Source organism: Ciconia boyciana, chromosome 3, assembly GCF_034638445.1.
Source record: "Ciconia boyciana chromosome 3, ASM3463844v1, whole genome shotgun sequence".
NCBI classification, from domain to species: domain Eukaryota; kingdom Metazoa; phylum Chordata; class Aves; order Ciconiiformes; family Ciconiidae; genus Ciconia; species Ciconia boyciana.
In genome coordinates this window covers 115,168,423-115,195,048 of record NC_132936.1, presented here as the reverse complement: position 1 = coordinate 115,195,048, position 26,626 = coordinate 115,168,423, and the positions used below count along the sequence as shown (strand labels likewise).

The 26,626-nt window shown below is 53.3% G+C and overlaps 1 protein-coding gene across 1 annotated transcript in view; it reads right to left on the bottom strand.

Annotated features, from left to right (window-relative positions):
• Window positions 1-67: 67 nt before the first annotated feature.
• The window catches only part of LOC140649674 (phosphofurin acidic cluster sorting protein 1-like), a 70,108-nt gene continuing 43,549 nt past the window's right edge, over window positions 68-26,626 (bottom strand). Inside the window, exons 2-24 of the mRNA XM_072857183.1 lie at window positions 22,779-22,866; window positions 14,713-14,802; window positions 14,215-14,340; window positions 13,862-14,024; window positions 13,613-13,704; window positions 12,495-12,575; window positions 11,628-11,687; window positions 10,830-10,981; window positions 6,634-6,727; window positions 6,249-6,320; window positions 5,812-5,942; window positions 5,556-5,688; window positions 5,327-5,431; window positions 3,822-3,928; window positions 3,351-3,505; window positions 3,147-3,257; window positions 2,957-3,059; window positions 2,156-2,198; window positions 2,012-2,054; window positions 1,768-1,909; window positions 1,357-1,580; window positions 1,040-1,153; window positions 68-940 (exon numbers count right to left, since the gene is read on the bottom strand). Of these exons, the coding sequence (XP_072713284.1) occupies window positions 825-940; window positions 1,040-1,153; window positions 1,357-1,580; window positions 1,768-1,909; window positions 2,012-2,054; window positions 2,156-2,198; window positions 2,957-3,059; window positions 3,147-3,257; window positions 3,351-3,505; window positions 3,822-3,928; window positions 5,327-5,431; window positions 5,556-5,688; window positions 5,812-5,942; window positions 6,249-6,320; window positions 6,634-6,727; window positions 10,830-10,981; window positions 11,628-11,687; window positions 12,495-12,575; window positions 13,613-13,704; window positions 13,862-14,024; window positions 14,215-14,340; window positions 14,713-14,802; window positions 22,779-22,866 (2,545 nt within the window). The 3' untranslated portion in view covers window positions 68-824. The remainder of the gene's footprint in view (window positions 941-1,039; window positions 1,154-1,356; window positions 1,581-1,767; window positions 1,910-2,011; window positions 2,055-2,155; window positions 2,199-2,956; window positions 3,060-3,146; window positions 3,258-3,350; window positions 3,506-3,821; window positions 3,929-5,326; window positions 5,432-5,555; window positions 5,689-5,811; window positions 5,943-6,248; window positions 6,321-6,633; window positions 6,728-10,829; window positions 10,982-11,627; window positions 11,688-12,494; window positions 12,576-13,612; window positions 13,705-13,861; window positions 14,025-14,214; window positions 14,341-14,712; window positions 14,803-22,778; window positions 22,867-26,626) is intronic.

Sequence of the window (26,626 nt, the reverse complement as noted above, 5' to 3'; positions counted from 1 at the left end):
TCCTGAGCCATGCCCTCAGGCGTCGAGGGACACACACCCCCCTGCCATAATGGTACCAGCATTAATTTATTAAAATTAATCCCGAAAAGTAACCGTACAATAAATTTAAAAAAAATAGAATCTTGTAAAAAAAAAAACCCAGGTGCCCCCATGCCACACCTCCAGCTGGCAGCACGATGGGGCAGGGCTGGTTGGGAAAGGATGGGGAGATGAGGGTGACCCCCAGCAGCCTGGGGACAGCCTCAGCGCTATGCCAGCCTCAGCAGCAGGGCTGCAGTGGGACTAGAAAAGCTGCTGAGGCTCAGCCTCGCAGGGCAGGGCCAGGCACAGCAGTGTGAGGCTGGCAGAGCGGGGCTGGCAAGGGGTGGTACAGGGTTGGTGGGCCCTGCTCAGCACCTGCCCCCCCCACTCCCAGCAATCCTGCTGGCTCCAGTGCTGGAGAACCTGCCTGGGCCCAGCCCAGCTGGGGCCCCGGCTGGCTGGGGAACTGGCCTGGCAGGCACATCTGGGGAGAGCGGGGCCCAGAGCCCTTTCTGGGTCCCTGCTGGCTGGTGCCAACCCTTGTCCCAGGCTGCTGTTGGGGGTCATGGGAGGCAGATGGCATGGTGCCCTGGCTGGTGTTGGAGGGTGCACGGACCCGGTCTCACTGGCCTCACCTTCACGGGTCTTGGCCCACAGGGAGCGGTGCGGGTGTGGTATCTCCCTCTGCAGAGCCGGCAGGGGCTGGGCCGCAGAAGAGAGGGGACAAGAGCGTGTCCATCTCTCCATCTCCCTGTCTCCTCCTGCGACCCTCCGCAGCTCCATCCCAGGGCTGCCCCCACATCTCACACACTCTTCGAGTAGCCAAAGATGCCCACAGGGAGGTACTTGACGTGTGTTGGCCACTGTGCTGCCAGCTGGAAAAACTTCACATCATTCCACTCCACTCCATCTATGGAGACTGAGAGGAGAGGGTGCAGTGAGGCACAGCCCTGCCACAGGCAGCCTATGCTGCTTGGTCTGACACCTACAGCCCTGTGGGGCTTGCGCCTCCCCTCACCTCGCAACATGGTGTTCTGGTGCTTGGCTGTGCAGATGAGGCGTGTGATCCCTTCAATGACTTGGCTTTTGGGCTCCAGGTCCTTCTCTTTTGGTTTCTTGCTCAGGAACATGACTGGGGGCCGAGGACAGACAGGACCAATGTTAGAATGTCCCCACCAGGCCCTGGGTGGGAGCCCTCACCCCAGGGCTGGCTGCGCTGACTGGCCCCTGCTGGGCCGCGTCTCAGCCCTGCCCTCCTGCGGGCTCCCCCCCTGCTCTTTTTGCAATGGACTGTGGCTCCACAGCTGGAGAGCACCCCAGGGTGGGCTTGGTTACCTTTCTTGTTTTTCTCCTTGGTGACCACGGTCATAGCCATGGTGCTAGGGGGCACCAGCTCCCCTGTGCTGGGGATGCGGCTGACCTGGAGTGAGCGGAAGTTGCTCTTGAGTGTGTTCTTGATACCCGTCTCCCGCTTCTCGCCCTCCTTCTTCCTGTCCAGCCCTTGTGTTGTCCAGTAGTCCACCTGCAGGCCCATCACCTCCACACCAGGGCTCAGAGACCTGGGCAAGATGGGCAGCACCATGCAGCACACCATGCTGTCCTTCCTCCTCTCCCTCCCCACAGCCCAGCTGCAGCCTGCCCCGGGAGCACACTGGCCCAATAACCCCAGGACGTGGCAGCCTGGCCAGCGAGCACCTCAAACCTTCCCACCTTCCCACTGCCTCAGACTGAGTGGGGCTTCCTTACCCAGCACCCGAGAGGCCACTGCTGACAGATGGGGAGGGTGGCGGGGTGCTCACAGTCTCCTTGCCATAGGGGGCCACTCCACCAGTGGCTGGTGCTGAGCTCAGCAGGGAGGGAGTGCAGACTGTGGCATCATCCGAATCCACTGGGGAGGAAGAGTGTGGGTCAGGGGGGGCTGGGGAACACCAGCAAGGGCCTCCCCACAGTGGAGAAGGGAGCCAGGGACTGTGGGCTCACAGAGACTCACCAGAGGCGCTGAAGGACTGCTCCACCAGGCCCACCTTCACCACCTGCAAGGACAGACAAGTCAGATGATCCCCAGCATCAGTAAGGCTGTGCACTGCCCCTCCCCCCCAACCCCAATTACCCACTGGTCCCTCAACACACTCACCCCCACAAAGGGTACAAACTTCTGGCAGGAGTCCTCGTCAGGGCTGCACAAGGAAGAGAGGCTGGTCAGGGTCTGGGTGTGCTGAGCACCAAGTACCATGCGGCTAGCCTTGTGGCCCAGGGACCCCCACGCTGGCAGGGGTCAATGCTAGCTCAAAGCCACTGGGACTGTCTCCTCTGCCCTCCCTCCCATGGGACCCCCTGTCCCCAACATGGCAGCACAGGGCACACTACACAAGGAGGCAAGGAGTCGGCCCCTCCGGTGCTGGGAGAGGGCTTGCATGCGGGAGGGCAGCCCTGCCCCACTTTGGGGTCACGGCTCCTCTGCACAGCAAGAGGGATGGACGCACATGGGGGGAAGGGGAAGGGGGCCAGGCAGCGGCACAGCAAGCACAAGCCAATACCTGATATAAAAATCAAAATAGAGACTTCTCTTCCTTGGGTGCCAGAAACCAAGAGAAGGGAGAGGTGAGAGTGCAGCTGGAACACGCGCGTCAACCCCCGGGCACAGTGCTGGCTCGCGGCCCCCAGCCCAGCCCTGCCCTGGCAGCCAGTCCCCACCGTTGGGGCTGCCACAGCCCACAGCTGCTGGAGGGGCCAAGCGCACCAGGGGGTGGCAGGGGATGGCACTGCAGGCCTCTCACTGTGGAACCCCGGCTCCCCTCAGCACCACGCTGCTTGCCGGCAGAGTAGAGCACGAGGCCTCACTCGCTTGACCCCCTGTCTCCCACAGCCCCTGTCCTGGGCATAGCCCAGACTGGGGCCACATGAGCCAGGACAGGTGCCCTGGGGCCATGCTCACCTCTTCTGCTTGTACGTCAGCATGGCCTCAGAGATGGGGAGCTGGTGAGAGAGGCTGGCTCCAGCGATGAACTGGGCAACGCGGCCCGCAATGTCCACAGTGTCTGCGGGCGCAAAGAGCCGTGTGGGCCTCGGTGGCAGCTGGGCTCCCCTTCAGGGCACTGCTGGCCCCAGCCTGCCCTGCTCCTCACCTGCGATGGGTGGCTCAGCCCTGCTGAACAGCTCCCGCCATGCTGCGTCCAGGAAGAGAGTGCTGTATTTGTTATCCACCGAGGCCAGGTACTTGGCCAGAGGGTGAGAGCCTGCGGGTGAGAAGGGCGACATTGGCTCCAGGCGGGGGAGCCTGGGTTGGTGGGAAAGGGCAACCCTGGGGCCGGGCTCGCGGTGGCTCTCACCCAGAGGCACAAGCAGGAAACGAAGGTAGTTGAGCCAGTCGGGTGTCTTGCTGGCCAGCTGCTCCACAAAGAAACGGAGGACAACGCTCAGGTAGCTCTGGTCCCCTGCCACCACCACCTTCACAGGGGGAGGCATGTGGGAGTTACAGTTACAGCTGCCAAAGGGAGAGAAAAGGAGACCGTGAGGGATGTGAAATGGCTCAGCAGGTGGATCTGGGGGCAGGGGACATGCCTTGCCAGGTCAGCCAACCCAGCATCAGAAACCCATTGCTGACAATTTCCAGCTTGCTGAGCACTGCCACGGGTACGACCACCACTGGGGTCCCCTGCTTTCCCCAGGGCCTACACCTGCTCCCATAGTTGTGTCCACAATCCCAAAGGGTCCTAACGAGTCCTGGGGGAGCCAGAGCCCTTCCCACCCCTTCTCTGCAGTCATAAGGAGCCACCAGGCTGAGCCCAAGCTCTACTCACTATCGCTGGATGCGGGAGACGGTGGTGTTGAAGGCTGCCTGGATGTCCGCCACGGAGCAGGTGGATACGACCAACTGCTTGTGCGCCTGGAGCTGCTCACTCACATACTGCCAATGCAGAGAGCTCGGGTTAAGGCACCCTGAGGGGCAATGGCTGTGCTGGCCAGCATCAGCCCATGCCCGTCCTGGCTCCTGTGCCACCTGGGATAGAGCTGGGGCCTCTGTCCCCACCCATGCCGTGCGGGCTGAAACCATCAGGTCACCCCTGTCTGCATGCCCGAGCATCCCCGCTCCTCCCAGCTCTGCTGCAGGGGGCTGGCTGCCCCAGCCCCCTGCTCTCGCCTTTGAGCACAGCAGTCACGTCCCTGTGATGGCAAGGGCAAAACTGTCCCAAGAGCTTGGCTGTGCTCCTTGAGACAAAGGGTTTGGTCCAGGGACCCTCTGATTTAAATCCTGCCATGCCACAGCAGGGCCCCGCTCTAGGCTCAGTCCCCCTCTGCTCACTCCCTTCCCTTGCTCTCTCCCATTGTGGCACTCCAAAATCCTTCTGTGCCTCTTCAGCTGTCTGCATGCAGCTGAACAATGGTAAAGCAGGCAGTCATGCTAGACAAGGGGGCTTAGAAGATGCCACGACAGGGTCTGGGAATGGACGTTGCTCCTTTTTCCGCATCAGGACATGAGCTAGAGCAGGAACATGCCAAGGATGCCTGGCTTGGGTCAAGACTCCACTGCCTCTCACCATTCTTGGTGGCTGTTTCTTCTGCCACAAAGCCTGCCTTGATTTTCCAGCACTGTTTCTGGATGTCCGATGTAGCTGCAGGATCCCAAAGGGGTCTCACCAGTGCTTTATGTAACTGCTGTTTGCATGTTTGCACACACATACACGGCCCTGCTCACCTTCAGCAGTCAACTCCTCCATGCATGGGGGAGGCAGGCGCTCGTCAGGCGCTGGGCCCCTCCTCACATGGACACAATGGTGATCAGCATGAGGCAGGAAGGCCTCACATGTCTCCCTGCCCAGAGACCTCAGCTCTGACAATGCAGTTAATGCTCTGTGGGAGCAGCAGGCTATGCTCTCCCATCTCTGAGTGGGAAACGGCACCTCTGCTGCTTGCCTGGGCCTGGTGCCAGCAGGGGGAGTCTGGCACCTCTGCCAGGGCATCCAACAAAGCTCTGACCAGTGTGGTCACTGGGAGCCAGGACCAAGCAGTGAGGACACAAGGCACAGTCCATTAACCAGCCTTTCTGGGACTGCTCAGGGCATCATGCTTTGAGGATCCAGCAATGCTGGTGTGTGGCAGATGATGGAGTAGACACACCAGGCTCTTGTCTATGTAGGTCAGCACTGTGAAATGCACTGTGTCTCTGAAAGAAGGGCCACGCTGGGGGAGAGGAGGGCACAGCTGGTGCCAGTTTCCCTAGGACACCCTGCCATGGTTGGGAGAATCCCCTGGGACTCTGCTTACAACTCCCCCCAGGCATCCAGCTCCCATCACGCCTACTCACCTGCCCCTGCCACTCAGCGACATTCACCAGCACAATGCTCTCAGGGAGCTGCTCATCTGAGACCAGGATCTGGTTCAGCTGATCGTAAACAGACTTTCGGGGCACCTATGACAGCATCACCACGAAGGTTAACCCCAGCCAGCTGCCTTGGCTGCTCTGCCCATGGCTGAAGGCCTGGCAGGGCTCTCAAGTGAGAAGCTGCCAGGTGAGGTGGCTTCCAGGGCCTCACCTGGGTGCTGTGCCATGAGTCTGGAGAGCTCTCGCTGTCCAGGCTGCTGGCGCGGCCACCCTGTCCCTTTGAGCTCTGCCGGTCCTTCACAGAGGTGCTGCGGGGACGCCACAACTGCTTGCTCTCTGCTTTGCTGTGAGTGAGAAGCAGAAGAGGCAACACTGTTGAGGAAATCCCATCTCCACCAGCCCCCACACACTCCAGAGAGCCAACGTGAGCCCTCTCAGCCCTGGCATGGGGCGCAGACCTGCCTTACCTGGGGGACACGGCACTGGGGAGCTCAGCTTTGGTCCCAGGGCCCAGCTGGGCCAGCCTGTCCATACTGCCTTCCCTCGTGGCAGCCTCTGCGGGGGCCAGCCGTGAACATGGCTCCTCTGCAGCCAGCTCCTGAGGGCCACACACAGTCACTTTGCACACACCGCTCTCCCTGCCCTGCTCCCTGCACCCATGGGTGCCCCCATCCAGGATAGGCCTGGTGGCCCTGCTAGAGAGCCAAGGCTGCAGGGCCTCGAGGGGGCTGGGCTGCATCTCCTGCAGACCCTAACCCTCCTTCCACTCTTGCTGCTCTCCAGCCCAACCTACTTGTCCCCCCAGTCCTGCTCCCAGGCTGGTGGGCACCCCTGGTACCCCAGAAAGCAAGGTGGGGCATGAGGGAGCTCCAGCCCCACTCCACACCCCATAGCCTGGACTCACCACTGCAGGGACCTCCACTCCTGGCTCTTCCTGTGGTCGCAGCACTCCTGGCTTCCGCTTGTCTGCCTCGCCCTGGGGGACAGGGAGTGGGGTCAGAGGAGGATGGAGTGCCCCGAGCAGGGCGGCTGCCAGTGACCCATGCCTGGCCTCATAGAACACATGCTCCCACAGGGGAGCCTGACGTCCCCCTGGGACTGGCCCCAGAGGATGCCCCCCATCGCTACCTGTCTGCCTGTGCTGGGAAAAAGAAGAGGAAAGAAGGGAAGGAGCAGCCCCAGATAGGCGCTGCCAGGAGCTGTGGTCTCAGAGGGAGCTGCAGGGACTGTGGGGATGCTGGGCTGGCGGGGGAGGGAAGGGTGGTGGTGGTGGTGGTGGTGTAACTCACAGGGCTGCCCGACTCTTGATCCTGCCCTTTCTGGCTGTGCAGACTGCCGATCTCAGTCTGGGAACCAGAATGAGAGACTCCCTCAAAGAAACGCCTGCAGAGAAACAGACAGACGAACGGACGGACAGACAGACAGACGGGAGAGAAAAAGGCAGGAATAAGAGAGGAACAAAGTCACCATGATCCCAGCACACCCCCGCCAGCCTGTCCCAAGCACAGAGCACTGTAGAGAGGTCCCCAAGTGGGACACAGGGCCAGACAGCAAGTGTCTGAGCGACTCACAGCATAGGAGCAGACCTGCCAGCAGACTGCCAGCCCTGCACACCATGGTCTGCTGCAACAATGCTGGGTGCAGGGACAGGATGGGGCCACCCCAGATCAACAGGGCTAAACCTGTGACCTCAGTGAGTTGGAGGCAGGGTCCCTGTCTCCTAGCCAGCAGTGATTTCTCTCTCAAGTGATCACCTACCACTGCAATGCAGGGTGAGGAACCACCACCTTGCCTCATCTCACCAGTCTCTGTCAACACCACAACTCCAAAGTGCTGCTGAGCCTCTCTGCCCGCTCTGCACCACCATGGCTTCCACAGATTTCTGCTGCCTTCCCTTCTGCTCCCCCTTTTCCAGGGAGGGGTCCTTGCCTCTGACTGCCGCTGCTGCACACTTCCAGCACTATCTTCCACCTTCCCTTTCTGCTTTCCCCTTTCCCAAGGCTCTGAAGACCACAGTATTGCACACAGAACCACACCACAGGTAGTGCAGCAGTGCAGAAAAGTCCTGTTTTGTTCCTCAACACTTAAATTTGCTTTTCTGGTCTCTGAGCTGATGTTTTGGTAGAGCTGCACAGTGCAACTCCAAGATCCTGTTCCCAAGTCACAATGGTCAACACAGAAACTCCCTTGGGGCAGCAGGATTGTCTCTGCCACCACAGTGTAAGCTTCCACCTTTGTTTCCCCTTTTTTGATCCATTATTTATTTGCCAAGGACCCACTCCACATCCGGTGGGCTGCTCAAAGACCAGTCTTTAGGAAACAAGCAGGCTCTACCACTGGATCCCACCTGTCAGCTTTTCCAGCACCCTTGCAGCAACTGCAGCCAATCTGCAATGTGTGACTTTCCTGCAGGAGATGTGAGCCAGCTTCCCTCTAAGCTGTATGTATATATTTGCTCACTAACTCCCAGGAAAAGTTTCTCCTGATTTTCCTGGTGTGCAGATGGGGATACCGCAGGTTGCAGGTTTCCAGAGATGGCCACAGAGGCGTAGGATATAGAGCAGTTCTTCTGTTACGACTCTGACAGGGTTTCCATTGTTTTCTACTGTCCTCATCAGGATATATCTGCAGCTTTCTGCAGGATACCTACAGATCTCTGAACATCCTGGCGGCTCCTTTTACTTTCCTTTTAACATGTTTCATCATGTGTATACAGCACACTGTGCTGCCAGGAACAACAGTGTTTGCCAGGTTCTTTGCTTTTACTGCTCCTACAAGGACATTTCATCTCAGTAAATGATGGTTCCCACCACAGAGCAGCTCTTCAGCAGCAGTGTTTATACACTGGCTGGGAGAAGACAAGGCTTGATTTTCCTCTCACTGGCTCCATCACCAGCTACTTCACAACATGTTCATTTACCAAAGCTACAGGTTTAGAGTCGGCATTGTGCCCTGGTGGGACATTTTCTCCAGGTCACACAGGGATAAATGATGTCTCCTGTTATTAACATATTTCTGCTCTCTCCAACCCTCCAATCTCTGCTACAGGACCTCAAGCATTGTCAGCACCCTGTACAGTCATTACTCTACACTTGCCTTTTCTCAGCCAGCAATTTCAATCCATATAGACTATGTTAATAACTTGAGTCAAACCAGAGAAATATGTAAGTTTTCTAATAATTCACCCCCCAATCAGCATCTCTCCCATACTCCTCTCTACTGTCCCAGTAATCCCACCAGAATGTGACATACCCCTGGTGCGACTGGCACCTCAAAAAGGTATCTTCATCTCCTCCTTTTTCTTAGACATCGGATGTGTCTAGATTGTATACACTGTCTGGCTTTCAACACCCCATTTAAATGGGGCTGTCTCCCCCTTCCCCATGGAAGCTGTGTCTGTTTCTGCCCTCTCTCACTTGCAATTCAGAAGCTTTCATCCCTAGAGGATGTATCACACTGAGCACAGAGCTCTTCCAAAATTCTCAGCTTTCCCTGTTTGGCAGTTTAAAGGCTCTCCTATAGGCATGACTGAGTCTGAGTCTCAGCAGGTTGAGATTTAGGTAAATCCCAACCCTTCTGCACAGCCTCCTTCTGTTTTCAATGAATCGGCCCCCTCTTCCCCATCCATTTTCCCAGTCACCTATGGAGACATTTGCTCCTTCACCTCTGATTTTCAATCAAAGGCTCTGACTGTTGAGGTCTTACCTAACAGCCTCAGTTCTAGCTCCAGTTTCGCCTCAGTGCAGGAGCAGCCTACATCTGCGTGGCCTCCCTGGCCAATCAAAAGGATGGCTATCTGCTCCCAACACCATTGGCCCAATACAGGGAACCCACCACTGCTCACCCTTAAGGACTACCTTAATGCCCTTGCTCCACAGAGACCTTCACAGTGTCTAGCAAGGCTATCTATGATGATAAATAAATCCAACATGAGGATCACATCTTGAATTTACAGGCTGGGCTGGAAGGTCATCACCAGCTGAGAAGGCTATGCAGGGCCTTGGAACCATGAAATCTACACTAAAGACCTTGGCAGCTGGCTCCCACATCTCCTTAGAAAAAGTACAGATCCAGTAATGTGAATTCAAGGGTGATACACACTCAGCACTGCCAGAAACTGAGGCACTAGAGAGCAAACCAGGCTAGGGACACTTTGTGAACAGGCCAAGAAACAGCCCGGGGCCCAATAGGCTGTCCTACCAGAAGCAGCAGCAAACACCCAAGGAAGACTGAAACGGCAGGTACAAGCACAAACCAGCACTTACTCTAGGATGCTCTCCCAGCGACCGGATGTTTGCAAGTAGGCAGTTGCAGAGCCAGAGTGGGGTCTTATATTTAAATACTCTCAATAGACTTTTCTTACAGTTTACACAGTTTTACACAGTTTATATACATAAACCGTTATCTGACCACAAAAAGACATTCCTTTTTCTCCCACAGCACCTTTGTTTCTTTAAAGCCTTCGATGAGAGACCATGTGAAACTCCTTTTGGAGTCCAAGCAGACTACCTAAGCAGCTCTCCCTTGCCCACGCGCCTGCTGTCTCCTTCACAACGACTTGTGGGTTTGTGGAAGACATGACTTCTGTCACGTTTCTGTTTCTTCCTCAGTGCCCCATGGGTTCCTGAATCCATCAGATTTAATTTCAAACAGTTTGCCTGTGGCAGACCAAGTCTGCTACCCCTGCTAAGTACCTTCAGCAGGGATTCCAGCTAATCGAAACCATATTTAAATACCAAACTATAGAAACAATAATGACAAGTAAGCTTGGCTTGGCTAGAAGAGACCCAGCACACTGGGAGGCAGCCAAGTAGAAAGACAATAAAAGGCAACTTTCTCACAAAAGGACAGCACAGAAACAGAACAGCCATGAGCAGAGAGGCCAGGTAAACACAGATCACATGGGAGAAAAGCCTGGTTTCACTGCATGGTCCACTGGAGACCTCTGTGCCAAGTCAGCAGTGCTTGGCAGAGCAAGTCAAGCCACCAGGTGCCTGGGGAATGGGGTGAGGAACATCGCTGATGGTTGCTAGTCACATGTCTCCACAAAAGGTGGGAATGAAGCATGCAGATCTCACAGGGACACAACGACAGGCCCAAGCATTCACAAAGTGCTCAAAAGACAGACATGCTTCAGTGTGGAGAGCCCTGAGAAGGCCAGGAATGTCAGCAGAAAGATACAGCAGGGGAACAGCAGGGGCTGGGAACAAGTACGTACTCTTCCAGCAGATCAGTAAGTGTCAGATGCTGGACTGGCAGGAAATTAAATGAGACTAAATGTGAAGGAAGCCAGTTTTAATGGGCACTTTTGAGTTTATTAAACAGGATATGCAAGTGAGGAGCTCAGTGGTGCCAACAGAAGATGGCGATGGGAGTGGAGACAAGACAATGCCTGCATTAGCCCAAGCAAAAGAAAAGTGTCAGAGGGCATTTCTCCAGGTCCCATAGACTGTGCTGTCGGCCTGTGACTCCCTACAACCCTTACCTCAGGGTGGGCTTGGGTGTGCTGTGCACACTCTCATTGTCCTCAATCTCTGGGCCGCTGTCACTGTTGTTGCACTCTTCCAGGCTGTCATAGAGCAAGCCCAGGTCTTCCTCCACCTCCTGGGTCTGGTCTACAGGGTCAGAGTCCAGGACCTGTGGGACCAAGCCCAGAGGGCAATGAAGAGATATGGAGTCACCTGCATCCCAGGCCAGGTACATACAAGCTCCCTCCCAGCCATAAGGCACACCACAGCACTGTTCCCACCTCAGGGAGCCAAATCCAGCCTGTGGAAGAAGCAAGTGACACTGTAATTGGGCCAAAGGAGGGTGCCATGAGCATGACATCCGAAGGAGTCTCAGACACCCATAGTACTTACTGGGAGTTAAGACACCTGGGAGGACCTCCACTGGCTGTGCCCGCACACTCAGTGCAGGCTCCCAGCCAAAGCCAGCTACCCCCAGGCTGATGTTAGGCTGCTCTCAGTCATGAACATGATTATCCCTGCAATGCCAGCTCCTGGGGCAGAGCCAGGGTATGACAGCACCCTTCTTCCCCTGGTCCCACTCCCTAACAGGAAGGCATTTTTGATTTGAGCATGAGGCTCAGAGCTGCCTTCCTAAGGCAGAAGGCTTTGGAAAAGCCAAGCCCCAGTCTATGCCATGTCTCACGCCACCTTTGGTAACACCCCTGAGCACCTGCAGCTCATGCCTTGCGCTCCCAGTGAGTGGGAACCAGCACTCTGATACCTACACATCTGCAGGAGACACTGCCAGGTGGGACAGCCTTCCCACTTCTTACCTCCTCCGTCACTTTAAACCTCTTCAGCAAAGCCACAAATTTCTGCTTGAAGTTTGGTTGCTAAAACAAAACAAGGGAAGAAGAAAGATCAGCAAAACTACCAAATCAGGTTCCAAGTTGACTAATGTACAGGCCATGGTTGCTCTCTTTAACATGCCGTAGGCTCCCTTCTGGGTCCACAGGCCCAAGGTCAGCTATGATCTCCCTTGCTCTTTAAATTTGCTGTAGGATTTGGACTAAATTTGGACTCTGCAAGAAGCCACTGTATCTGGGCATGAGGGAGGGTGCAAGGACTCAGACTCTCTCTGTTACAGGCTGGAATAGCACTTTCTTTCCATTTAAATCCCGCTTCTCCCCAGACCATCTGGTTGAGGAATGCCACCTTCAAGCAAGAAAAGATGGGGAACAAACTCAGGAAGAAGGTGCCCAGGGACCTGCAGGGCTGAAGCAGATGGGGATGAGGAGATGCTTGGAGACCAGGAGGCTGGCAGGGCAGCTTCCCCCTTCTGCTGATGGGCAGAAGAGCTGCTAATGGCTCACCCTTCCTTGCACCAACCTTCCCCTTCCTCAGGGAGAGAAAGAGGAGAACCATGTCACAGCAGCAAGCCAAAACTGTATTGCACACAGATCATCACTGATAGGAAGCCAGACTAAACACAGTACAGACCATGAGCTGGGGTACAGCTCTGAGCAACAAGCTAAGCCATTAACGGCAAGAGGTTTGCCCGTTCTTCTCAGAGCCAAGGGCTCTCTCCCCTGCTCTGCACCAGTGCCAGCATCCCCCCCAAACCTCCCTCACTCCCTGCAGGGATGGGAGGAAGTGAATCCCTTCCATCCCTTTGATCATGTTGTAAATGCTGATGTTACTCTGGTCATTGATGTGGTTCGGATCATTTTCCTCCTAGCCTTCTTGGTTTTTCTCAAGTCATCCTCTTCATCAAACAGATCCTGCAGGCAAAAGGTCACAGCACATCAGAGCAACTCAGCGTGCAGGGAGCAGCATCTCCTAGAAGTTCCCCTGCCTCACACTTGCCCTCTATCTTGAAAAGCTTTGGTCCACTCTGCTCCCAAAGTCTTGCTTCTCACTTCTCCCACCTCTCTCCGTGCAGCTCCTTCTCCCTCCTTAGCACTGTCCCCCAATAGACCTTCTTCCCCAGTGCCTTTTTCCCCAGGCCCCTCCAGGGGGACGTGTACCAGCAAGGTTCAGAGGAGAGACAGCAGCTTTCTGCAACAGTCCTTGTTACAACCTAAAACTCTTCTCTCTGCACTCACCAGCCTCCCTGTGACCCATGTATTATTCTCCTGCTCTCCCCTCTCCAGGGTTAGCTCAGAGGGCACAGCACCTGAGCTCACAAAAACTGTTTCTCCAGGGATCAGCCTTAACGATACACAGAGCTCCCAGGGACATGGGGCCCTGATGTGTTAACCTAGCATGATGGGACAGGTAATGTGGAGGACTTTGAACAGGGGTTTGTCCCTGTGTGTGATCAGCACGCTACCACAAGTCTTTTTTGGCCTGAAGTGTAGGCACCACAACAAGAGGACAGCAAACAGCAGGGGCACAGCCCATCACAGGGCTGGGATGGGTCTGCCACCTCTGACCATTTTCAGACCAAGACTGTACTTCCTAAAAGCTCCGCTCTCTCTCAGAGAGGGCAGCCTCTGGCCTGTTATCACTAGGAGACGAGAGAGAATCGTGGTGCAAGGTGGAAGGGGCTCAGCAGGGGTTTTGTGCTGCAGATCAGATAGCTCCAAGGACACACGGGTGATACCAATGGCTCTCCAAAGTCCCTTGCCCCACCATGGACTTGAAAGCAGCCCACAGTTCTTCCTGTTGTCAGGTATTGTGGCTCTCTGCCCTCTGAAACCATGACAAATGTTTACAAGGGAGATGAGAGGGCTCAGGGTGATCGAGACCCTCAACTCCTGATTCTTGCCCCAGAAATGGGACCAGGACATAAGCCACCCTGCCAGGCCTGCCTTACCTGACCCTGCACAGCATCATCACTGGCTTCCTGCTCTGAGGAGAAGCTGTCATCCTCTTCTTCAGAGTAGTTATCAATGTCTGGGGAGCGATCTGAAAGCAGACAGGGCAGATGCCACAGCTAAGCATGATGCCTGTCATGGCTGCAGTGAAATGACTGGTGTTGCTGGCAGGCGCTTGGGGACGCACTGTGTTACCCATGTCCTGTCCCAAACGCTTGCCTTCAGGTCTGTGATGAGCGCTAACACACCTGAAGCTTTGATTTTAGGACCTGAGGGAACGCTCCCATCCTCATGGTCAATGGGCTGACTGGACAAAGAGTAGATGCTGATTTCAGCCACTCGGATGTTCACATCCTTCATGTTGCTGTGGAGGCCCAGAAGCTGCCCGCCATCCGTTGGGTGCTGCATCACCTAGGCAGACAGACAAGTCCCCTGCCAGGATGACACAAAGGCAGCTGGCAGCCCACCCACTCTGTCTTATAGCTAGCCAACAAGCCAGAGCCCTCACAGCACTGAGCACCTGCCAGCCGGCTCAGCTCCCTTCCCAACGCTGGCACAGGGAGGCCATGCAAAGCTCCGCTCTGTTCCCACCACCCTGTACCTCGGCCATGTTAATGACGCCCACTGCAAGGGTCTTGTAGCCCAGGATCGTGCGGTTCTTGTATCTCTTCCTCCGCTGCAACATGATCTGCAGTTTGTTGCCATCTCTCTTGAGGAAGTGTGGGTACTGGGGAAGGGAAGCACAGAGAAGATGGCAGCATGAGGGCAGGGCTCAGCGTGACACACAGGTAGAAAACTCGTCCTCAATGCTGATGTACAGCAGGATCTGACCTGCTGAGCTTTGAGGTGCCCCTCAAAGGCCACCTGCACTCCATATCATTCTCCAAATCCACATTGCCCAGCAAAACAACCCCTGGAGCAATGGAGCAGCTGGCCAGCAGCAGGAATCTGTGCTGTTATGATCTGAGCATAAGCAACCACAGGAAGCCCCTCCTCAGAGGCTGCCCCCTTCACACTGAGCCCCCAAAGCTGTGCTTGCCAAGAAATGCCAGGTGAGGGGAGCACCAGGGAGCCCAGGGGATCAGGCAACACAAGGTACCTGCAGTGAGAAGGTCAGCTCCAGCTCAGTCTCCATCAGGCCACCAGGCGGGAGGACGTATTCATTTGATCTCAGGACTCGCTTTGAACCCTACAACAAGATTGGTAGATGCACACAGCTAAGCTGGAGTGTCTTGGCCACAGACGCCACTGCAGCACACACACAAGTCAATGGTGTTCACAGTCCACAAGGAAGGAGCCAGGGCCTTGACTCTGTTCTGTTCCACCTCGCAGAACCACCTCACACACATCAATCAGCTCTTCACAAAAGCCTGCAGTTTCTCCTGAGCTGCCAAAGGCCCATTCTCCTTGCCCACCTGCCAGGGAGCACTTGCTCTTCCCAAGCATACCCTGCTTAATCTGGCTCCTTGCACCTGGAGCCCACCAGATGCTGTGGAGGGGGACACCACTAGAGCCAGAGGGAGCCATGCATCCAGCACCAGCAGGGGAAGGAAAGGGTCCCAACACACTACCTAGCCAGGAAAGGGACAGATCCTGGAGCACATCTCTGACCCCCAGTAGATGGACCCAGTGCAGACCCCTGCCCAAGCATAGCTGGCAGGACAGCTCTGCTGAGACCAAGGCAGGATGTCCTAGGGGAACAGGGGTCCCCCCAGTTGCCCAGCTTGTCTCTCAGAAAATTCCTCCTAGTCTTTTCCTCGGGCAACAGTCCTTATCTCTCCACATATACAAATGGTTTTTTGCCCCCCCCCCGAGGACAGTAAGAGAGGCACTCTAATCACATGCCCACTCAAACTCTTTCCTTTACTTCTGTCCCATCTTTACTATTTCTACGGCTTGGCTGCTGACAGAGACACTGAATGATCCGGGGGATGAAAAATGCTGTCTGCATGCACCAGGCTCTCTTGATCACAGGGTGGCACAACTCATGGACCCCCCAAAAGGCCCATGCCCACTGGTTGTGTGCCCACAGGGCTGTGGGACCAGCTCCCAGTATAAAATAGCCCATAGTGGTTCCTCACTCTCTCCAGCCTCCCTGTGAATGGGACGGCAAGCTGAGACATTGATCTAGGGAGGCAACAGGATAGGCCAGTACAGCTGTTCTTGCAAATCAGTTATCATAGAATCATAGAATACCAGATTGGAAGGGACCTCAAGAATCATCTGGTCCAATCTTTCTTGGCAAAAGCATGATCTAGACAAGATGGCGCAGCACCCTGTCCAGACGAATCTTAAAAGTGTCCAATGTTGGGGAATCCACCACTTCCCTGGGGAGATTATTTCAATGGCTGATTGTTCTCATTGTGACAAATTTTTCTCTTGTGTCCAATCAGAATGTCCCCAGTATTAACTTGTACCCATTACCCCTCATCTTTTCCATGTGACTCCTTGTAAAAAGGGAGTCTCCATTGTCTTCGTAGCCACCTTTTAAATACTGGAACATGGTGATAAGGTCTCCCCTAAGCCTTCCTTTCTCAAGGCTGACAAACCCAGTTCTCTCAACCTTTCCTCATATGGCAGGCTTCCCAGTCCTTTGATCATCTTTGTGGCCCTTCTCTGGACCCTCTCCAGCCTGTCCACATCTTTTTGCATAGCAGAGACCAAAACTGAACACAGTATTCCAGGTGTGGCCTGACAAGTGCTGAGTAGAGTGGGATAATGACTTCTTTATCTCTGCTGGTGATGCCCTTGTTGATGCAACCCAGCATCCTGTTGGCTTTCTTTGCCACAGCAGCACACTGTTCACTCATATTGAACTTGTTGTCCACCGGGACCCCCAGGTCCCTTTCCACAGAGCTGCTCCCCAGCCAGGTAGATCCCAGCCTGTGCTGCACTCCCAGATTATATTTTCCCAGGTGTGAGACCTTACATTTGCCTTTGTTGAACTTCATAAGGTTCTTGTTAGCCCACTCCTTCAGCCTATCCAGGTCTTCCTGCAGGGTGGCTCTCCTTTCTGAAGTGTCCACTTCCCCACTTACTTTGGTATCATCAGCAAACTTCATCAGGATACACAATTGCTTTTGTTAGCACTCCTTAATTTAAACTGTGGGCTAGTGAGCAGATGAGTCAAAGCTAACCAAATAGGCACAGCAGTCCAAAGGAACTGGGTCCCACCTCATATATGTTGCCACTTCCCAGGACCTCACTGCATCCCCATACCCTTTCCAGCTTGATCCTGACAGATGCCATGACCAGCAGGATCCTAAGTTGGCCGTGGCCAGAGACCCTTCAGCAACTTAGACAAATCCTAGATTTGGCTAAGGTTAGGTGAGGTTAGAGCCTTGGTGAGGTTAGAGCCCCCAGCTCTTCATCTCCACTACAAATGGGACAGCAGCCCTAGAAGTCATGACAGGAGCATGCAGGTGGCACCATAAAGGAGACTACAGCTACATCCCCTCTGCAATCAAACAGAATGGCAATGGGAACAGGCATGTTTCAGCACCCAGCGAGCACCAAGGAAGCTTGCTGACGGGAACTTCAGCAGGGTCCAGCAAGCCTGGGTGGCGCTGATATAAGGCCTTTCTTGCACCTCCATTGCCGGTGTTACTCATGCTAGCAAGGAAAAAAAAAACAAACAACATATAGAGGGGAGGCAAGAAAGGCCTCCACATTTGCAATGATGCAGCATTACAGTTCTCACTGAGTTCTCACTCTCACTGAGCAAAGACAAGCTCTAGCGAAACCCTCCTTGGTTTTCAAAAGGCCCAGTATGAGCTGTCTGCAACATTGTTCCCGGCAACTGTGCCAGGAGTGAGGCTTTCCTGTGAAAGGTCTTCCCAAAAACTGAAGAGAGGAGGTGAAGCTCATCCCCTTCACCATCTGTGAGTTCTCCTGGCCAAGAATGCACTGACTCTTCCTTTGTGAACTCTAAGAAGAGATGATAGGTGGTCACTATCACAGTCACCATTTACTTTAGAACATTTACCATTTGCTGTTTGTTGCAGAGAGATCTCCACCAAAGATTTGTTCTTTCATCAAACCACACATACTGGTGCAATTATTCTTCTTGAAGATGCTACTTCTGGGGACAGAGTTACAGCAAAGGTGTAGGACAGCCTGGGTGGCGCATCCAGTCAGTGAAGGTTTAATAAACATTGCTGTCCTGCGTGTTACTGTCCTTTACCATTATGGAAGTTACACATCCCGCTCCAGTCCTAGGCTCTGGCCCTCAGTGAAACCCCGGAGCACATCCATGTGGCATTGCAAGGACTGGGACAAAGGCTGGTTCATTATCACAATGCAAACAGAAGGGAGCAGCAGTGGAGCTCAGAGACCCCTTAACAGCAGCACTTTTTAGGGACTTTTTCCAGGCCAGTTCTTTATGGGTGCAATGACCTGGCAGGCTGCACCCTGGAGATACTCAAGCTCAAGCTCTAGGAGATACCTGGCCTGTGGGGTCACATGAAAGGAGAGAGATCATAATGTCTAAGCTCAGCCAGAGGACCAGCTCCCGGGGCACCATGGAGCATAGCACTCGGGACATGGGGTAGAAAAAGGGCTAGACATTGTACTGCAAATGTGTGAGGTACAGTCCTGTCAGCAAAGTAAAGCCACTAGCTAAGCTCAAGTTCAGCCTGCAAGGTACGCTAGGTTTCATGAAATGGATGGCACTCACATATCCAGTAGGAAACACTGATCACCCTCAGGAGCAAAGCACGACCCAGCAGAAACTAGCATTGCTCCAATTAAACAGATTAGAAACTAGCACCTGGGGCCTACTACCTGCCTATCAGCAACAGGGAGTTAAGAAGAATTTGGGATTTCTGGTAAGGTCGACACAAACCTCATGAGGTTCAATAAAGGCAAAAGCAAAGTCCTTCCCTAGGGTGTCCCATGACTTTGCTGTCTGGGAAGAACCCCAGGCAGCAGGACAGGCTCTGCAGAAAGGGACAGGGGGGATCCTGAGCGACATCAAGGTACCCCTACATCGGCAGCATGCCCTGCTGCAATTGGTGCAGCAATGACACCAATCTCAGCCTCAGCAAATGTGCAGGCAGAGAAAAGGGATTCCTCCCCTCTATTCAGCACTGGTGACACCACAACTGGATTACAGAGCCAGTTTGGGCTCCCCAGTACAAGACTGGAGCAAGTCCAGCAGAATACATCAGGATGGTCAGGGGCTGGAGCACAGGACATACAAGAGGCCGAGTGAGCTGTGTTTGTTCAACTGGAAAAAGAGACGGTGAAGGGGTACTTTACTGCTGCCTACAGACACTTAGCAGGACAGTGCAGAGAAGACAGAACTGAACTCCTCTCAGAGGTGCACAGGGACAGAGGGAGGGGCAACGGGGATGAGCTGGAACATGGGAAATTACCATTAGATGTTGGGATTTCTTTTTTTCTCTGTGAGTGCAGCCAAACCTTGGGACAGGACACAGGAAGACCAAGGATTCTCCATTCCTTGAGAAATTCAAACCTCAGCTGGACATGGCCGTGAGCACCTGATGTAGCTCAGCTGTTCTGCAATTCGAGTAATGTCAGGCAAGACCAATTTCTCAGCAGAATAGTTGAGTATCACCATCAGTACTAGAGGAAAACTTAATATCAGACTGTTACAGTGAAGATCACAGATGACAAAGACTGTCAAGGGAGTGAAAAGCAATAGGGAGAGGTTGTGGTCACAGATCTTTGCAACCTAATAGACTGAACACATACAGGAGCTTCCACTACTATACACAGGCATATGATGCCCAGGTCTGGTTTGCAAGGTACAATCCTCAATTTCAGGTATAAATATGTCCTGATGGGTCTTATTTAAAACACAGGGTTGAGGCTAGAAGAGCAAACCAAACCTGGAAAAGGAGAGAGAACTAACATAGTATGGGAGACCAGCTGGCAGCTTTCGTGTAGCTGAGATTGCTCAGGCAGGAGTGGAAAATCCTACAAGTAGTTGCAAAAAGATTAGAAACAAAGCATGAGTGAGGTGTAGACAGAAAACTCTGCATGTACCTTCCATGCATAGCAAGAAGGAGCAAAAAAATTCAAATTCCTGAAGGGAGCAGGGCCAGGGCAGCAGGCAGGCCTGGCAGAGGCAAACAAGCTTCTCAGCCTGGCCTTTACTGTAGCACACATTCTGGTCTGCTATGTAGGGGCTGCCAGCATCATCCCTCTACAGCAGCACCAAGGGTTGAACCTGAGTCACCAGCCACATCCTGGCAAGCAGCTGCAGGAGGATATGCATCCCTCCCACAGCACCTGTCACAGGAGCTGAAAGTTCTGTGAGTGCTGGGGCTTGTTTTCTTCTTTCTTTGATTGTTTCCTCTATTCATGGCTCAAGACTGGGTGTTTCTGACTTATAGTAAGTCTCTTTGCTGAGAGGGAGCACCACGTTTCCCTTCACACCATAATCAGTTACAACACCAGGACAGATATCTGCACCTTTATGGAGCCGAGCCAGGCACATCTGAGTTTCTTAATGCCATGCTGAACAATACACAGAAGGAAATGCTCTATGACATCTCCAGTCTGTTAAAACAAATAATGAGGGATAAAGGTTTAAAAACCACTCAAATTATATGAGAGTAAGTCCCCTTTTTCACAGTAGTTCAGACTTTATCTCACTGGAAGCCACTGAACATTAAATATTCAAATCACCTCTGGGAAATGGGTATGTTCTGTAGACAATGAAAGCTCCCTTAGTCCTTTGACAGAGGTCTTTTCGGATGAAGGAGCAAATAACAGCACATGCCACACTTGGAAGCTGTCTTTGAAGACCAGAAGGGCACGATCACTGTGAGGAGATCAGATATTCTAGACAGGTTTAAACTATCCTTTGGGTCATGTACATTCATTGAGCAGACTGTCTCCAGCACTGGGGCTGTTGTCTTGGTGCCGGCCCAACTCAGGCAGGGTCAGAGCTTTGTTTACATGCAACCTGCCTTTCAGAGCAGCAACTTCCTGACAGGCAACTTCCTTAACCCAACAGAGCTACTCCTGAAATGAGAGAAAATACAGCTCCCCTTTCCACTAGTCCCCAGCTGTCCCCTTGGGAACTTGCAGGTCCTCCACAAATTACATGCATTGGCTGTTTCCATCCAAAAGATGGAGATGGCAATGCTCACTGGGCAGCCTTCAAACAGCTTCTTGCTAGCGTGACTCATCTGTTACCTAGGAGAGGAGCAGAAGGGATGGATCCATCTGAGGCCATTCTGTAGGCAGGCTGTGCTGAAGCTGCCTACAGCTTCCATCTGCCTTCCAGGAAGGCTCAGCAGTCCCCGACCCTGCCAAGGTGGCTGGTCAGGCAGGTGGAAGCAGCCTGGGGAGGCACACAAGTACACCCCACTCCCACAATGAGTGTCGAGACACAGGGTAATGTGGGCAGAAGCATTCTCCTCCAGCTTCTTTCAGCTTTGCAGGGAGCCTACACCAGCATGCAGCCACTGGTATGTGGCCATGCAGAGAGGAGGTGACCATGTCTAGATTAAGACCCTGAATGCAGTCTCTGTTCCCTGCCAGGGAAAGCAGCCCTGCAGTGAAGAGCCCCTGTGGCCTCAAACAGTCACTGCTGAGGCCTGTTAATTTCTTTTGCCAACAGGGTGCAAGGTTAGCCTGTGGCAGGGATGGAGGTGATCTGTTTGAAAGAGCTGGAGTCTCACTGTGCAGCCTCTTCCACAGCCTCACATTTGCAGTGCATGAGAGGCAGCAGCTGAGGACATACACACTCAGCACATGGAAGCCCCAGCATAAGGTGGTTGCATGGGAGCCCAAGGTTCCCCAGACCAGAGAAGCACAGACAGGTTGGGCCGACAGTGCAGGACAAAGGGAGTGAGGGACCAGCCTAGCCCTCCCAGGCATGTGGGACCCACAGCCCCCAGCTGGCTCCCAGCCCCCCAGTCCTGAGCTGCTGGGTCCTGTGGCCCAGCCTTGATTGCTCCCACATTTCCAGGGGCCAGCCAGCTCTCTCCTGCCCAGGTTGTTCTCTTGCTAAAGCCTGCACCAAAGGGGCACAGGTCTCGGGGGTCTTGGGGCTGAAAGCCCAGTGCTTTCAGCTCTCCTGAATGGCACCATATACACAGTGACAGAAAGGCCAGCAAAGCGGGACATTGACCAATAGTGTGTAGACCACAGCATCCTCCTGCTGTCCTCACTTCAGGCCCCAGCTTTCACACATTTCACTTTCAGGTCCTTCTGTGCAAGTGAATCAGGTCTGCCATGAAGGCAAACCCCGCCTCCCAGAGCTCCACTAATACTGCAGCTTCCAGCACTAATCCAGGATTTAGATCCTAATGTGTGTGGCACAAAGAGCTCTGTGGGAGCGCAAAGCTCCCACCCCACAGTGCTTTCAATGGGATCAGCAGCTTTTCTGCCGGCTGACAAGAACGAAGGAAGGACACCAGGATCCCAGATGGGTTAGGGGAGCTGTGGCAAGGACAGCATACTCAAGAGGCATCTTGCTCCCATGCTGCCCTTTGGCAGGTGGAAAGAATGTGCCTACACCCACAGGGACCCATCTCTTCACCACCAGCTGCAGAGAGGGAGGGGGGAGGATCACACATACCAAGATGGGGGCAAATTCCCTCTCCCCTTGGTGACAAAGATCCTCTCCCCTCCCTTCTGCCTGGTTCAAAGTAGAGGCACCAGGCCTAGCAGTGATGCACAGAGAAAGGGAGGGGACAGCAGAGGCAGCAGTGAGATCACACAGGGTGCAAATGTCAGCAGAAGTCATGCACAGAGCCCCTGATCCCTTGCACTCTTCCCTTCCCACCCTTCACTCCCCAGGGAGGGGAATCAGATGGAGGGCACTATCAGAAACCACCTAGCGCTGAGCCTGTCTAAAGGGTTGGGAACAGTGGGGTAGTGGATGCCAAACTCTGAACAGCAGCTCGAGAGGAGGGCCTTGGCTGAGGCAGGCAGGGAAGCAAGACACACTCTGTCCCAGTGCAGAGGCCTAATCAATTCATCCCTGATACAAACCAGCACCAGGCAGCTTGCTGCTGTCCCTGGGGCATCATTCCCACCTTCCTGAGAGCCAAAATCTCCCCAGGGGTGCTAACCAAGACAGAAGCAAGGGGCTGGCACGAGGCAAGGGACATGCAGACCAGCACTTCACAGAGGGCACAAGGATGGGCTTGCTGCCATCAGGGGGCAGCAAGGAGAGGAGCCTACCTGAATCTTCACAGCGATAAGTACAGAGCTCAGCTCTTTGTCCAGCTCTTTCAGCACCGTGAGTTTCTTCAGGCGCAGACTGCAGAGCCTGTAAGACAGAGAGAATGGGACACACTCAGGCACCACCATCCCTGGGGCCCTGCCACATGGTACCCAGTGCTCGGAAGGCAGCCTGGATGCTTGGCCCAGCCGCAGGCATAAGCTTGGCCAAGGAACACTGGCGTTCACGTGCCACCGAGGCAGCCCATTGGGGAAAAAAGGAAAGAAGGAAAATTAACAGAGCTAAAGCAGGCTTAAGGGATTAGCATGCGACAGGAAGTCCAACAGCAGGCCATGTGGTAAAGAGATCCCTTCCCAAGTAGGGCTGTTGCCAGCTCTGCTTAAATCTACCTTGGCCACAGTGCTGTTTATTTATAAACCAAAGCACTTAAATCCACTCTTATCCTGGACTTAGTTAAAGCAAATGTTCCCATGCAAACATCACAACTCAGCTCTTCTCTTGTGCAGTACCACACAGAGCTGACTTGGGAAGCTAGGAGGCAGAAGCCCAGCAGGAAGCCTCATACAGCAGAGCCACCTTGACAACCTCAAATCCTTGGGACTCAGCATGGTAAGTGGTACTTCCAGGAAAAACCCACGAAGGAGCCTGAGGCTGAGTGAAAAGAGCTACTTTTGCTGCTTGAAGGATTAGTCAGCGCCTGTGAGACAGCCAGCCATCCCCACCTCCTGCCTAGGAGCCTGCAGCAGGACTCCCATGGAGACTATTTGTGAGGAACTATGTGTCAGGGAGCACAGGCCAGACACTTTTGTACAACAAGCAACACCGGCACTCATGTTTTGCAAGCTAGCCCCTGTGTTCCACGCTTAATGTCTGCATTGCTGCAGCCAGTGGTACCCAGGACTTTTGTGGATACCCATGTGCTGTGCCTGAGATTTAGGCCACCCTTCCTGAAGAACAGATGGGCCACTACCAAATACCTTTCTGACTGATACACTGTGCTGTCTGAGGGCCAAATCTATTCCCCCCTGCTTTTTTCTTTTTTCTTTTTGTAAAGAAAGAAGGAAAAAAGACTGCTCTTGCTATGCTAACGTACAGCAACAGTGTAGTACAGCCCAGAGGTGGAACAATTCTGGAAAGGGAAGGACAGACCGCCATACTGCAGGACAGGTTTAGGGCCTAGCAAGCACTCACCTCCTACCACATCCCTGCTCTCCTTGCTAGAATTATTTTAGCTTGTGCAGAAGGTTTACGGGACTGTGACTACAACCCTGCTGCTCTGTCCTTTGACGTTGGATAGCAGGGCATGGTGAAGACCAGAAGCAAGGAAGCTGGGAGCGCAGGCAAGCTCTGCCTGCCTCTTTGCCAGATGGCCTGCATTGCTTCGGCCAAAGCCCAGGGCTATAGCCCCCTAAGCCCTTGTACCCTGTGCACCCCAGCACTGCAATCAGTGATCCCATCTCTGGTCACCCTTCGCCTCTGAGCCTCTGCTTGTAGGAAGGGAGAAATCTTATAATCTAGGGCAGGCTTCTTGCTCCCCAGAAATACTTAGGCAAGGTTAGGAGTGAGCTGTGGGGAGCGTGGCCAAAGACAGGGAGGCCACCTCTAGGGCAGGGGGGACAGGACTGAGCCAGAAAGCCAGAAAGATGGGGTACAGCAACTACACCAGATGTACTAAGGAAAAGCTTGCAAAGAGACTAAGTTTAGCTAACGCCATCACTAACCAGGGCTAACTTTGACTGTCCCTAGTCCCTAGACAAGCCACAGAGAGGAATGAGGCTTGCATGTATAAGCCAAGGACAGAACATCTACTCAAATTTTCCATACAAGCACTGATTTAGTCGTGATAGTTACCTGCATGGAAAAGTTATCCCCAAAAGATTAAAAATTCCATAAGGATATATCCAGTCTTAATTTGAGGATATTGAAAGATTATAATTCTACCTGGCAGTTGTTCTTGCTGTAAAAACATTCCTTATCCAAACTAGTCCACTCATTAGCTCTTCATGCTCTCTGAGGCACTCAGGAGTCCCATCGGTACCTGGTATTTTCCCTCGGGGAAGAGTACACCCATACTGATCAGCTCCACCCACTTGGGCAGCTCTTTTATCTCCGGTAAGACACTTTAAAGCTTCTTTCTTCTACCCCTCTCCAGTTTTCAAGATCTCTTTTACACAGTGGGAGATCCTGTACTCTGCCCCTGGTCCTTCCCATACCACATGCAGGAAGGTGGTTACCCCCTTCCACCCTCTGCTCTTCCCCCGCTGCAGCAAAGATCTCACTAGCTCAGGTATAGCTTGTACCCTGCAACTCCAACTCCTTCTCAAAACAGTGCTTTCTAAAACACTACTACCCTTCCCACAGGGATTAGCACGCATGTTCTAGAGTCTAAATGTACTTATTTGCAGCACAACAGCACACAATTTTTAAAAGGGTGCTCCTTAGCAGCTTGGCTGTCCCTGATGACCCTCTTTTGATCTGTTACTTAACCAATCCCTGCATCACCCAGATTTGTGTCACTGCTAGGTGTTTAGTGCCAGTACTGCACAGCAGTGGGTCTCACACTAATCCCTGCAGATCTCTATAGGACAGGATCGATCCACAGTGATCAGAACGGTATGCCCCACCGAACACTTCAGCCAAATCCCACGCAACTACCCCATGGTCTTGCCCAGAACTCATCACTGTGTGATCCCCGCAAGTCACTGAACATTTTGGTAGATAAGTTATAAATCTGGATCTACTTGCTCATATAATTAAACAGGATAAGTAGCAACTGCTCTTGAGCTGTGGAACTACTGCAAGGACTTCCTCTATATCGAGTTGTGGTGAACATGACTGTGTAACACTGACAGCAACAGTGACTGACAGCAACAAGGAAAATGAGCTCCAACAGGACAGTCTGACAGCCTCCTGAAACTGCAGTACTCTTACACTCCACTACTGATCATTCACCGGTGAGAGGTACTCACCATTTCCTGGTATTATCTTCAAAAATGCTGCCTTCTTTCCATCACTAACTGGGATGGTCAGTCAGCCAAAAATCCCCTTTCTTGATCATGGCCTTTTAAACATGCAACAAAATAAAGTAGCTCCTACTTTTCACTCACTCCGCTCTACCTCCTTATTCAACCTGCTACCAAGCAGGAGCACACACCCCACCACCGCTGCTGGCCGAGGAGGTAACAAACAGGAGTACATGTACGCATACACACATTCACACACCACTCACTGTCACCACCCCCAGCTAAGATGAGGGTAACATAAAGGAGCACATGCACAAACGCATGCATCCCGACAGCACCACTCCCGGCTAAGGAGCATGCGCATGTGTGTACCGACACACATGCACACAGACACACACTCTCACTCACCTTAGCTAAGCAAGCACTGACTTTCAAAGTTGGGATTCTGAACTGCAAGCAATTACATCAAAATAAGATTGGGAGGGCGGGGATGGAGAGAAAGGAGCAAAGCCAGGAACTCATTGAGTTAACTGTCTGATAGCATTAAAACCTCAAAGGTGAAATTTTCTAGAGTATGTTCTTAGACACTGAAGTCATACTTTGAAAACACCCCAAAGCATCATTCTATGCACATTTTTTCCTTTTTTTTTCCGCTCCAGGTTGCAGCTTCTCAGCTGTTTCCTTCCTCTCTATTTAAATGACGAATTTGGAGTTTTTGCTCTGAAGTCTGACGAAACACTTATAACACTGTCACCAGCCTGGCCTGTGAGTTCATCTTGAAAAGCAAAGCTCCTGTAACACATGCATTTTGTGAAATTCAGTACCAGCAGCAAAGCACTGGCTCCAGCTGTTGTTTGCAAATTCATCCAACTTCCTGTCCCAAC